The following is a 14,464-nucleotide window of genomic DNA, read 5'->3' as shown; positions in this document are numbered from 1 at the left end:
TTGTCTGGTTTAGATAATTAGAATACCTAAATAAATAAATTAGGCATTTTAACTAGGAAAATAATTCACAATAACCCTTATTCTAATATTCAGTTAATTTTTGGGCTAGGATGTGGCTCAGTGATAGTGTTTGCTTGCCAAGCATGAAGCCCTGGGTTCAGTCCACAGTACCTCCCACCCTGTCCCAAAATCAGTTAAATTTTATCCAGTAGTAATTCAACCACAAGTTACCAGTGATTTAAGGCAAAGTCCTTGTCCTCAAAGATGTGCCTCCCACAGTGCAAGATGAGTATTTGAAGAGGGACCATTTGAATTTAGTTGCTATTTGAGTCTAGTTAGCTTATAAAAATATTGTCTGCAAAGGAGAATAGTTAACTTTTAAAGTGTTAATTTAGAGCTGTTTCCTTTGAGGGTTATTAAGGAAATCTGAAAGCACATGTAAATGACTAAAATAAAATTACAGAAGTATGTTTCTATATAAGGATTCTTAGTAATATGTCAAAGACTTAATACATATATTTATAACAAAAATTGTTTACTCTGATAGGGTATATACTTTATTATATTATTTAGAAAATAATTTCTAAGTATTAACTCCCCAGTGATTCAGGAAGCTGGGGCAGGAGGATTTCAAGTTTGAGGCAGGCCTTGGCAACTTAGTGAGATCCTGTCTCAAAATAAAAAATGACTGGAAGTGTATGTAGCTCATTAGTAAAGTGCCTCTGAATTCAGCCCCAGTTACACTGTTTCCTATTCCCAAGATGGTCCACATTCTCCCTTGAATTTATCTCTGCTTTCCTAAATCTGTCCATACCTCTTTTAAAAATATATAAATGTGTGTGTGTGTATATATATATATGTGTGTGTGTGTGTGTGTTTCTCCACCTTCTCTCAAGAATTCCAAAGATCAAAGACAATTAGAAAGCAATTGGGTATTTTAAAAAGTTAATGGATTTAAAGACTAGAAAATTCAGTTTTGTGACAGTGTCATGAAAATTTTCAGTTTTCCAATAATTTTTTAAAAATATGTTTTCAGTTGCAGTTGGACACAATACCTTTGTTTTATTTATTCATTTTTATGTGGTTCTGAAGATCAAACGCAGCACCCCGCACATGCCAAGCAAGCACTTGGCTGCTGAGCCCCAGCCCCAGCCCCCCAATAAAGTTATCAAGCTGGGCACAGTGGCACACTCCTATAATCCCAGGGACTCAGGAGGCTGGGACAGGAGGATCACAAGTTTGAGGAAAGCTTCAGCATCTTAACAAGGCCCTAAGCAACTTAGTGAGACCCTTTCTTGATATAAAGGGCTAGAGTGTAGCTCAGTGTTAAAGCATCCCTGGGTTCAAATCCCAACAGCAAAATGGGAAGGAAAAAAAAAAAAAAGGTGTATCTAAAAACCCAGCATATAGGCTTTCAGCAATAGTACCTTTTGTTAAACACACTGGGTTCTGGGCTGCTTCTGGAGTAGCTTGAAGCACCTTGAACTAGGAAGACTGTTCCCTCCAGGACTTGGTCCTCTGAACCCTGCAAGCCTGCTCCAGGCTAAACCAATGCAGTGTCATTTTTCCATGACATTCTGGCAGGCCACCTACAGGTCAAATCTTGAGGTGACAAGGGCCTCGTTGATCTTATTTGAGCTCTTTTCTCCTCCTGGCATCTGCTCCTTGGAAGTCTTTTGACTGCGATATGCTTGTGAGGGTGTGAGTGGAGCTTGGAAGTTTAGAGGATAGATTCCAGAGTCTAGTGGCCTGGACTGGACACAGAGGTGCCACCACTTTCCTGTCTGTGATTTTGGTCAAGTTAATCTGTTGGTTCACCCCTAGTCTCTAAAATGGGAATAATTATAGTCCTTGGCTCATGAGGCTGTTGGTATAAACTAAGATAATGCCTCCAAAGCACTTACCATAATAGGAGGTGGCGAGAGCTCAAAAGTTAGCAGCTGTTAGAATTTTCCCAATGTGTTTTTGCTGCTGGTTCTACCCTGTTATTATTCCGTGTACTGCACTTCAAATGTTGCCTGGTGGATCCTGAGGAGCTAGAGACCTAGGTTAAATGTTCATAGCCGCCTCTTTTTGTTACTTAAAGCTCTGTGATTGCCACTCTTAAAGAGGATTCCTGAAATATGGCTTTATTTCTAAGATAGATTTTAACATGGATATTCCTGCCACCTTGTGGCTAAGAAAATTAAAAGATTCATAACACACAATATTAGAAATAACATAGGATTGTTTTAAGCTTTAGTCTTAAATTACTAAATTAGTAAAATACTGAAGTTAATGAAAGCTTAAAGATCATTAAAAAGACAAGTGTATGTTTCGCGAATGGACTTAGAGCAAGACAGGCTTAATTCTCTGGTTCACCTATTTCCTTCCCTCTTCAGAGAGATGCCAAGATAAAGCTGTCAGGGGCAGAAAGTACTCATAGGAGGATGTGTGATGTGTGACATAGAAATAATCCTGTAGAATGTGTAGGCATTTGGCTCTTATATTTTCTTGTCTGGGATTCTTGTTTCTGGAGTTTATTTTTTGTTGGAGATTAGGAATGTTCATGCTTTGAAACTGTCATCGCAGATCCTTTTATATCAGTATGAAGATCTGAATCAGGCATGCAGTTATGGTTAGAAGTGTTTGGAAGAACTTGGCTAATGCCTCAGGGAGGAAATCTACATTTAAACTTTAAAAATTATGTAAATAGATTTATTATGGAAAAATAAATTAAGAATACAAACTAATTCCCTACCATTTAAAGATAACCACTGTTAAATTTGGCATAGAGTTTATAGACTTTGTCCCATGTATCATGAGTTTCAAAATTACAGAGATGACACTGCAAAGTTTTGTGAGCTGTTTCTTAATTAAATACATTTATACCACTTATATTCTCCATATAGTAGCCTTTGTAGTTTATTTATTTATCTAGTTTTCTATTATACATCTAGTGTGTATGTACTTGTTGAATTTTGTTTTTGCTTTGCTTTTAGGACTAGTTTAGTAATAAAGTCCTTTAATGTAAATAATGGGTCTTTGTCCATAATTATTTTGTTAAGATATGTCCCTCTGCTGGGTATGATGGTGGTGCATGCCTATAATCCCAGTGGCTCAGGAGGCCTGAAGCAGGAGACTTAGCAAGTTCAAAACCAGCCTCAGCAACTCACCGGGGCCCAATTCATCAAGACCCTGTCTCAATAAAATACAAAAAGGGCTGGGGATGTAGCTCAGTGGTTAAGTGCTTCTGGGGATTTATCTCCAGAACAAAAAAATTTAAAAATCCCTGCAAGAGTATTATCAGGTTTTTGATAATTACTGCTGAGTCAAATATCTTTATTCTTGGTATGTATTAGTTTGTTTCCTGTAACTGTCACCGAGTACCACAAAATGTGTAATTTACAAAGAATAAAGATTTATTTAGCCAATGGTTATGGAAGGCTGGGAAGTTTAGGTGGCTGCATCTGGTGAGGTCCTTTTTGCTGGTGAGGACTCTAGTAGTGGGGTCCCTCTGCTGTGTCCTGAGGCAGTGTGGACCCTCACAAGGCATGGCAGAACACGATAGCTCAGGTCTCTTCTCTTCCTGCTCTTATAAAGCCACAGCCCCATGGAATGAGGATCTCGCCCCGTGGCCTCATTGAATTGTAATCACCTCCCAGAGGTCCCATCTCCAAATACCATGATCATTAGCATGGTAGGAGAGAGAACTGAATTTGTGACTTTTCCATAATGGCTAAACTTCATCTTATTAAGACCTACCTATTCACAGCAGTGATATCTGAAAGTAAAAAGGAGACTTAATGGGACTGAAGATGTAGCTTAGTGGTAGAGCAAGTGTGTGTGTGCATAGCATGTGAAAGGCCTTGGGCTCAATCCCTAGCACCCCCCCCACTGAAAAGAGAAAGACTTTAGATGTGGAATTTTAGAGTTGAAACTGACTATAAGTCTAATTTTAAATTTCATAGCTGAACAGCCAAACAAGGAATGGCTTTTGTGAGAAAACATAGCTATTTATTGTTCAGCTGGACTAGGGTGCTGGTCTCTCTCTATCCTCCACACTCTTCAACCTTCAAATCTCTGTGTGGATCTGTGGGGAAATGTAACTTCCCTGGGTTAATTTCTTTTCTCTCCTTCCCTCATCCTCAAGTTGAACTAGCTATTCTACCAAGGCTTTTTTCAAGTGTAAACTATGATCCACCCCAGTAAACTTCTTATCAGTATAATTAAGTGCTGCCAACCAAAAAAAAAAATTACTCAGCATCTTATAAATACCTTCAGTGCAAAGAGTTAAATAATGATGGAACACAGGATCCTGAGTAGTACACTGGTGGATAAACATCCTGAGTTCTGTTGACCGCATGTGTATGTTTTGGATGATTATAATTGTTCATCTTTATGTCTTATATATACAGTAGGCTTGGTGAAAATATTTAAAAATATCCCCATGAACTTAGCTGACCACTTTGTAACATAGCTGAATATCCTAAACTGTTCAGACAAAGGTTTCAGTGGTTAATTTTAAGTTCAGAAACTGAAGATCTCATGAGAAAGTCATTACTCTACAGCAAGGTTACTCATTTCTTTACAGCTATGTTTGCATTTGAAACACTGTGGTCCGAGGGGCCGTAACCCTAATATATATACACAATAGGGGCTTATAAGTTAGTTTTTGCCCAGTTGAGAGGGTGTTTCTTGGACATATGACTGGGACATAAGTTACCGGATGTTTCTATGTATTCTGGAATTATGTGTTTGCTTCTGTTTATCCTTATGGAGAAGAATGTCTCGTGTCTCACTCAATCCAGAAATAAGGTGTTTTTTTTTTAACCCCTTTTTTATAACATTGGCTTTCATTCCATAATCAAAATTTACTCTCTTCTGAAGCTGGCAACTCAGTTCTGTCATGGGAAAGGATTTAACTGTGAACTGTATTGCCTTTTATGCCTATAGATACAGTTCATTCCTTCAGGTTTTTGAAGGAAATTTTTTTTTTTTTTTTTGTTAGAACTTTATAGTTGGGTTCATCCTCACAGACTCACATATGCATGCAATTTGATTTCAGTTCATGATCCCCTCATTTCCCCTCCCGTCCTCTTGGCCCTCTCCCATTTTTCTTCCTCTAGTAGACTTCCTTTTGCTCATCTATTAATTTATATTTAGTTGGTTCTTTAATGTTATTCTATCTTCCCTCGCCCTTTCCTTTATTTTACTCTAGCTTCCACATATGAGAGAAAACATTCGACCTTTGAGTTTCTAAGTTTGGATTATTTTTAAGGAACTTTTGATGATATTTCTCCTGGTCTTCAAAAAGGTGTAAAGTCGCTTTGAATCTCTTGAACTTCTACAGTTCCAACTTTCTATTATAATAAGTATATACCACATTAATAAAACTTGTCAGTTTCCTTGTAGAAATAACCAAAATATTTTAGGGCCCTTAATCCATTTTCCCGTAAGAAAAAAGAAAACGGCAGGGAAGTAAAGAACAGCATGTTAAGGTTCTGCTATCAAGATGTTAGTAAATAAGTCACAGTGTGTGCCCATTATCCTCCTCTGTTGCTTGTGAAAAGAATGTCCTCTGATTTCTCAAACTAGGAATGAAACCACCATGTGACCCAGCTATCCCACACCTTGGTCTTTATCTAAAAGAACTAAAAGCAACATACTATACTGATAACACCCATGTCAATATTTATAGCAGATCAACTCACAATAGCCAAGTTATGGAACTAGCCCAGGTACCTGTCAGTGGATGAATGAATTAAAAAAATGTGGTATATGTACACAATGGAGTTTATTTGATTCAGTCATAAAGCATGAAATTGTGGCATTGGCCAGTGAATGGATGGCACTGTGGAACATCACGCTACATGAAATATGCCAGACTCGGAAAGTTAAGGGTCAAATGTTCTCTCTCATATGCAGAAGGTAGAGCAAAATAAGGAGGACAAAAATTGTGTGTGAAGAGGTTGGATGTCATAAAGACAGAGGGAAAATCAGCAATAGGAAGAGATTGAAGGGGAAGGAAGAGGGACAGGAAAGGGGAAGAAAATGATGAATGATTTAGACACAATTACACTATGTACACGTATAAACATACCACAATGAATTCTACCTTTGTATATATAAAGCACTAATTAAAAATATGTAGATTAGTGTGTAAGATAGACCACTAGAGTAGAAGAATGGAAATAGGGGGAGGAAAAGAGGGGGCACTAGGGACTGAAATGGAACAAATAAAATTCCATGCATGTATGATGATGTCAGAATTACGCAACTATTATATACAATTGTAATTCACCAATAAAAGCCCCCCACTCCCTTCCTACTCACCCCCCCCCCAAAAAAAAAAGGGTTCTCTGACATAGAAATTACATGGAAACGTCCCAGGACAAGCAAGCCACTGAACAATCAATGTACATCATGACCCCAGTTAGGCTTTTTTTTTTTTTTTTTTTTTTTTTTTTTTTTTTTTTTTGGTTTCATAGATTGAACCCATTGGGCTACATCCCCAGCCCTTTTTATCTTTCGTTTTGAGACAAGGTCTTTTTTTTTTTTTTTTTTTTTTTTTTTTAAATATTTTTATTTTTTAGTTTTCGGCAGACACAACATCTTTGTTGGTATGTGGTGCTGAGGATCGAACCCGGACCGCACGCATGCCAGGCGAGCGCGCTACCGCTTGAGCCACATCCCCAGCCCCCAGTTAGGCTTTTGAAGAAGGTATTGAACATATCCACATGTTTGTAGACATGGAAAGTGGCAAGGTCCATTTACAGAGGTATCACAGCAGCATTTCTGGGAAGGGCCTTTGAGTGGTGGGAACAGAGCATCTTCCATTTACTTCTGTATTTCTGCATGACTGAGATCTCTAACAAGAATTCATTCATATGCTGGGAGCTTGACATGAGGAAAGGGGAGAATTCTGGCCCAAGAGCAGCAGTGAGCCTCTGCAGCTGCTTGTCTGCGTCTATCTTCTATTCTGTGCTCTCCGTACCCTTGCTGGTGCTGGACCCATCTCTTTCCATCATGGTCAAGAATTGCAAATAGGGGTTGTGGCTCAGTGGTACAGCGCTTTCCTAGCCATGTGTGAGGCACTGGGTTCAATTCTTAGGACCACATATAAATAAATAAATGTCCATTGACAACCTAAAAAAAAAAAAAAAAGAATTACAAACAGGGAAACGAGTGTATATAAAATGTAAATCACCACACAGCAGCGGGAGAGAGTATTGTATGCCTGCTTTTCTTTCCCTGTGTGGGCTGCTCTCGGGGCCTGTTGTAACAGAATAGGAACAAGAACCTGAAGAGCCTAAGAAAAGTGTGGGACCTTTTTTGAGTTTCCATTTTGTTGTATATTGGGAAGTTCAAAAGGTATGTTTCTGGGGATGTGATCATGTGGTTTTAAAAAATCTTGGCTATGCACCCTATACTATTTATTCATAAATTTTTTGCCTTTTAAAATATGTAGAACATAACAATTTGGATGACTTTTATAATAAATAAAAGAGGACAGAAATGAAAGAGTGCTTAGCTCGTGTACTCATGCTTCCATAAAATTTAAAAGTAGGCAAAATTAATCCATGGTGCTGGAAGTCTAGGAAAGGAGTAATTATTGGAAGGAGGTACTCGTGGGCTTCTGAGGCACCGGTATTGGGTCTGGATGTATCTCTTTACCTTGTGAAAATTCACTGAGATGTCTACAAATTGGGTACTTTTCCACATAAACATTAAAATGAAGTTTTAAAATGGGCAGGGGAAAATTCTTCTACAATAGATACAGAGTGTGATGAATGGAAGGAAAAATACTCTCTTCCCAGTCTTCCTCTTTTGTGCTCATCGCCTCCCTGCCTCTCTCTCCCAAGTCAGATCCCAGGCTCATGAGATCAGGAACAACTGCTTTCTCAGGGACTGACTCACAGAAAGTGCTATCTTTGGTATTAAATTTTATCTTTCTTGCCATGGCCTGTAATCCCAGCAGCTTGGGAGGTCGAGGCAGGAGAATCGCACGTTCAAACCTAGCCTCAGCAATTTAGCAAGGCCCCATCTCTAAATAAAATAAATAAGTAAATGGGGCTGGGGATATGGCTCAGTGATAAAGTGCCTCTGGGTTCAATGTCCAATATCCTCCATCCCCCATTTTTTAAAAAAAAACCTTTCTCTTGTAAATTATGTAGAGAGATTGTTCATTGATTCTTTGAATGTTTTAAACATTCATGTTGTTAGAGGATGAACTGTAATGGTCATTGCATTCTGACTAGGAAACTAGACAGGACAAGCTGCCTGCTCATTTCTCCCTTGCTATTTGGGCATTTCTAAGCTGTTACTAACCTCAGGGTTAAACTCAATTAAATGTTTGACAAAATGTTTTTTTCTTTTTTTACTTCCTTTATTCTTTGGTAGATTGCTAGTAAGTCCCCCCTTGGAACCTGTTAGCCTTTTTCTCCCTGTGTGGACTTCAAAGGAAAAGTGTGGGAGGTGGTGGGATTGTGTGTGTTTGGTTTGCTATTGGTAGAGCGGCTTTATTCAGAAGTTTTGGAGCTAATAGTTCTGAGTGATTGTTGCTTTGCTTACAGATTCATTGTATCACTTACTTTTCATTCCCACCCCCTGCTCCTTATGAACCTTCAGAGCCTTAGACAAACTGAACGGATTCCAGTTAGAGAACTTCACCTTGAAAGTCGCCTACATCCCTGATGAAACAGCCGCCCAGCAGAACTCCTCACAGCAGCCCCGGGGGCGCCGTGGGCTTGGGCAGAGAGGCTCATCAAGGCAAGGGTCCCCAGGATCAGTGTCCAAACAGAAGCCATGTGACTTGCCTCTGCGCCTGCTGGTTCCCACCCAGTTCGTTGGAGCCATTATAGGAAAAGAAGGTGCCACTATCCGGAATATCACCAAACAGACCCAGTCTAAGTGAGTGTTACTGTGTGGTGGGTGTTCTTGTCATCCCCTTTGAATCTTAACAGGGTGTGTTGTTCAGGAACTTGTTGCCCTTCTGAACAGGTTAGGAACCTCTTTGTACAGCATTTGGGAATGTGAGGGGGGGAAAAAAAAAAAAAAACCTTGTGATTTGATATGAGTGTTTATGAGTGTTCATTTGTGTAAAACCTCAAAGAGGGAACCTCCAGTTTTCACACATGAATGGAAAACAAATGATACCCAATCCTCTTTTGGTGGGAAAGGCCCTGGCAGACAAAAGGGCAGTGCCAGGTTATTCCTGCCTCACCCCGTCCTCATTGCCAGCCTTCGGTGGTTTTGGAAGTCACCTTCTGGTTCTAATCCATTTCTTCTGTGGCCTCAATACAGAGATGGTTTTCTCTTTTCTTCAGTAAAGAATTGCTCATCTTATGATCCAAATTTACCCTGTGATTAAGCCTGGCTATTTAGAATGGCTTTTTCTTCAGGATGTTGTTTGATAGTATATATTTTTTATTTGTAGATGGACACAATCCCTTTATTTGTCAGATCCAAATTTACCCTGTGATTAAGCCTGGCTATTTAGAATGGCTTTTTCTTCAGGATGTTGTTTGATAGTATATATTTTTTATTTGTAGATGGACACAATCCCTTTATTTGTCTATTTTGATGTGATGTTGTGGATTGATCCCAGTGCCTCACGCATGCTATGCAATCGCTCTTCCACTGAGCCACAACCCTGGCCCTAATGGGCAGGTTTTAAGGGGATTGGAAGATTATTGTTCAAACATTGGCGGTAACTTTTCAGTAGTAGAAAGCAACTATTTTTATTTACCACTATACTACAATGTTCAAACATTGGAGGTAACTTTTCAGGAGTAGAAAGCAATTATTTTTATATTCTATTTTTTTTAAGAGAGAGAGAATTTTTTAATATTTATTTTTTAGTTTTCGGCGGACACAACATCTTTGTATGTGGTGCTGAGGATGGAACCCGGGCCGCACGCATGACAGGCGAGCGCACTACCACTAGAGCCACATCCCCAGCCCCAGCAACTATTTTTATTTATCACTACTATAGCCACAGTGCTAAGGCTGTTGCCAGATGCAGACGTGGCTCTTACATTATCAAATGAGTGAAATGAGTGTGTATGTGAATGGTGTTTAAAGCCCTTTATATAAATATCTAAATTACCTCCTCAATTTAGAAGCTCCAGTGCATTACATGTTAGTTGTTAGACTCTCTAAACCATACTGTGGTGTGCATATTTTTGACTCTGGGGTTTGGTGATGATCTCTCCCTATCCAGGGCTCTGTAAAATGCTACAAGGCACATCTGGTCCTGTTCCAACTGTGTTTTCTGGAGAACCTATGCTTGCACTAGGGAGAAGAGGTTGGGTATAGAAAATGTTGTTCTATAAGCCTTGGGATGACTACAGAGATGACTGGATCCTTTTTGCCTTTTTAGTTTAGTAAGAGGGTTTTATGTGATTTGAGGAGTTATGCATGTCTTTCTCTGAAAATAGAGCTGTGTGCTTTGTTCCACCAGGCATGGGAGTTATCCATATTCATCACAGGCACCTTGTCTACATTCAGCTGTCTGACTCATTTTTCATGTAGAACTAAAAGGAACTGTATTTTGTGGTGGTTACTGCCACTCTGCCCCCATGATGTCCTATTTTGACTTCTACTTTGAAGCAAGAGACATTAGGTTGGTACCTGTGTGAAAAATTGATGGCTCTGACCTGATAATATAGTAGGTAGGGAAGACAGCTGAACCATAATCTAGATAAATTTGCCTGACTTTAATCTTAAATTTTAAAAGCTATTTGCTTGCCATGACCTTCCATTACCTGCAGAAACTTATTACGTGGCTTTCTTTGTCATGTGGCAGATTAGAGTTGTTCGTTTTTGAGCTCCTCATTTCCTTGTTGGATGAAAGAACTGTGACTTAAATTGAACTATTTGTTTTACTTAAGGCAGGAAGATGGGGGATAGAGAAGAAGGGAAGTGATTTTTGCTGTATCTGATGATTTGTTTGCAGAACTCTGCCAGTGAAGTTAATTAACTCTTGCCGTTGAAACTAATCATTATCAGAACCTCTGTTTCTGGAATGGTCTCTAGGGGACCACCCTAATCTCCAAAGTTAAGTTCCCTTTTCTCAGGGGATGACAGTTTGGTAGTCCTTAACACAGAGGGTGGAAATAAACAGAAGGGATATATTAACAAGTTACCAGAAGATATGCATGACTGACACTGATTGGGTATTGAAACAACCTAGGAAGCTGGTTCCTGAGATTGGTGCTTTTATATAAGACAATTTTTTTTTTTTTTTATTTCTAGGGAGCCCATACTTGTTTCATTTCTATATTACCCTTATTTTTAGTTACAGGTTTTACTTCTGCACAAAGCTTTAATTTTCAACCAAGTGTTCAGGAAAAGGAAACCCAAACCTTGAAATGATTGGCATAATGAAGTGGTAATCATACTCATGACTCTGACTCAATAAGTACTTAATTTTCCCTAAAACTTAGATTTTTGGGATAAGCAACAGCAAACTTATTCTGTGTTTAATTCAAATGTACAAATTTGGGAATTAAAATAAGAAAGGCTAAAGGTTCATCTCATTCTTTCTTTTTTTGGAGGGGAGGGCACTGGAGATGGAACCCAGGGTGCATATATCCCTGGCCTTCATTATTGTGATTGTAGGTGCATGCCACACACCCAGCATTCACCCCATGCTCTTTTTTTTGGGGGGGGGGTACTGGAGGCTGAACTCATGAACACTTAATCAGTGAGCCACATCCCCAACCCTATTTTGTATTTTATTTAGAGACAGGATCTCACTGAGTTGCTTAGTGCTTTGCCATTGCTGAGGCTGGTTTTGAACTCGTGATCCTCTTGCCTCAACCTCCTGAGCCGCTGGGATTACAGGTGTGCACCACCATACCCAGCTTCATCTCACTCTTGAGATAGTCAAAAGTGAGATGAAGCTGGGTATGTATTTATAGGAGTTGTTCCTTGCATCTATTAATGTGTAGCTTTTTTTTTTTCAAGTTGTACATAATACCTTTATTTTGTTTATTTTTATGTGGTTTTGAGGATTGAACCCAGGGCCTCGAGCATGCCAGGCGAGCGCCCTACCACTGAGCCACAACCCCAGCCACCCCCCCCCCTTTTAAAAGAAACATTTTCATTTTATTTGTTTTTATGTGGTGCTGAGGATCGAACCCAGTGCCTCATGTATGTTAGCAAGCGCTCTACCACTGAGCTATGACCCAGCCCTATTTTGTAGCTTTTTAAAAAGAAATCATATTATGGTATATATTTTTCTCTTAGATTGATGATAGAGAAGAAGGGAAGTGATTTTTGCTGTATCTGATGACCACACACTATATTAGTACTTGTAGTTTCATCACCTTTTTGATAAATAGCTTTCTGATGGGCTGGGAATGAAGCTCAGACGTAGACTACTTGCCTAGAATGTGCAAGGCCCTAGGGTAGATCTCTGGAAATACAGAAACAAAACAACAAACTAGCTCTATGACATAGATATACTGTAACTGTTATTTAACTATCTCATTCTTATGAGAATTTTAAAGATAAATCTTTTCTTATCTATTAGAAACAATCCCACAGTGAGCATTATTATGCTGATTGTTTTCAGCAAGGGCTGGTCTCCCCTAGTGAACGTTTGGCAATGTCTAGAGACACTTTTGGTGTCAGAACTGGGTAAAGGGTATGCTTCTGGCATCTAGTGGGAAGAGGTCAGGGATGTTATTACTTATCCTACAATGCACAGGATGCACCATTCACAAAACAAATGAATCTGGCTTAAAATGTCAGTGAGAAATACCACTCTTGGTCCACATATGTGATTGTCTATACAAGATGTTATGAGAAGTGTTCTTGAGTTGAAAGATGACAATAGTGTTACGTTTGATAGGTTCTGCCAGTTTGCTATGTACTCACATCAGAAGTGTGGATGTGTCCCATTACCCTTCATCTCACTAAAACTTAATTTTATCCATCTCAAAATATTTGCAGATTTGGAGAAAAATGATGTTTCAATTGGCATGCATACAAATTACTAGTAAGTCTGAACATTATTTGCATTTATTGACCATTTGGTTTTCCGTGAAGTAGAATTGCTATCTCTTTGGGTTCCATTTCCACCACATTTGTTGCAGACTTTCCTCTATTGAGACGGCAAACACAGAAGCCTTGCAAAAAGAAAGCAGATGAATGAAATGTGCTCACCATGATTAATGGATATTCTGCACAGAACAAGGAATTCAACCTGGCTTGTGGGACTCCAGCTCTAGCCCCAGCCCCATTGGCACGCACTCCAGTTCCTATCTGTTTTGGAGCAGAAGAAAGCCTTTTGTCTGAATACCAGGCTCTTTGCCTGTGAGATATTTGTACTGTGGCATCTGAAAGGGAGTTTTAAGCACCAGTAGCTTGGGCTAAATGAAAAGATATCCCTGCTTGGTTGGACTGAGTAAAGAGAGGGGCATGTTCCTGGAATTAACATCTGCCTAAGAGGCATCAGTGTTGACATGTGGTACAGAGTTTCTGCTCTTGAGGGAAGTGGGTCATCCACTCTCTCCCTAGAAGTCCTGGGGCTTCGCAGTTGGTAATCAAAAACTCTGTTGTGAATATACCTTATAGCTCTCACTTTCTCTCTGCTTGTGCTCACTCTCAGAATTGATGTCCATCGTAAAGAGAATGCAGGGGCTGCTGAGAAGTCAATTACGATTCTCTCCACCCCTGAAGGCACCTCCGCGGCTTGTAAGTCTATTCTGGAGATTATGCATAAGGAAGCGCAAGATATAAAATTGTGAGTAAAGGGGACTAACTTACAAGAGATTTATATGGTGTTTTATTTTGAGTTTCTATGACACAGTTCTTGGAGATTCCCAGCAAACAAAGGGAAATGCTATCCTGATGAGCTACAGTGGTTAGCACTACTGATTTGGTTGTGAAACATAAATCTGATTTAAATATTTAAATATTTCACTTTCATCTGTATTTGAATGTGGAGTGAGTAATGATAATGAGGAAGAGAAATCCAGCTATAGAAGAGGGTAGTTGGAGTACATAGGAAGCCAACCCAGGACCAAGAAGCATCCTGGGATTCTGTTGAGACAGGGACCCCAAATCCTCACTTGTCCTTTACTCAGAGCCCCTGGGTGCCCTGTCTTCTGCTCCTCCCCACCCCTGAACAGCGGAAGTGTAGAGGTAAGGAAATGCCTCAATGTGTGCAAAGGTAAACTGGAGATTTATTTGGGTTTTGCAGGTTGGAACTCTTAATATTTCTTCCATAGGAACTTGAGTAGTGGTTGGGTTCTGAGCTACATTTAGTATACAGAATAGCCACACTAAAAACTGAATCCAGAGGAAGGCTCTATAGTTAGCTCGGGGACCTCATCACCAATGCCTAATTTGCAGAGACATTTAAATATCTTCTTAGCAGAAAGGATTATATATGGTTGCTGCAGTATAAGAACATAATTACTTTTTAGTATAGAGAAAAATAAGGGAAAAGCCTACCATCTGATAACCTTAG

At 39.4% G+C, this 14,464-nt stretch overlaps 1 protein-coding gene across 3 annotated transcripts in view; it reads left to right on the top strand.

Moving 5' to 3' along the window:
* The window catches only part of Igf2bp3 (insulin like growth factor 2 mRNA binding protein 3), a 135,713-nt gene that overhangs the window by 92,971 nt on the left and 28,278 nt on the right, over nt 1-14,464 (top strand). For 2 of the 3 annotated variants that reach the window (XM_077796735.1, XM_026414813.2), the window contains exons 6-7: nt 8,611-8,892; nt 13,601-13,735. The exons of the other annotated variant lie outside the window; for it this stretch is intronic. In XM_077796735.1, the coding sequence (XP_077652861.1) occupies nt 8,611-8,892; nt 13,601-13,735 (417 nt within the window). The remainder of the gene's footprint in view (nt 1-8,610; nt 8,893-13,600; nt 13,736-14,464) is intronic. 3 annotated transcript variants of the gene reach the window in all.

This window comes from Urocitellus parryii, chromosome 3, assembly GCF_045843805.1.
Source record: "Urocitellus parryii isolate mUroPar1 chromosome 3, mUroPar1.hap1, whole genome shotgun sequence".
Taxonomy (NCBI): Eukaryota; Metazoa; Chordata; class Mammalia; order Rodentia; family Sciuridae; genus Urocitellus; species Urocitellus parryii.
This window is presented reverse-complemented; position numbering and strand designations above follow the sequence as displayed.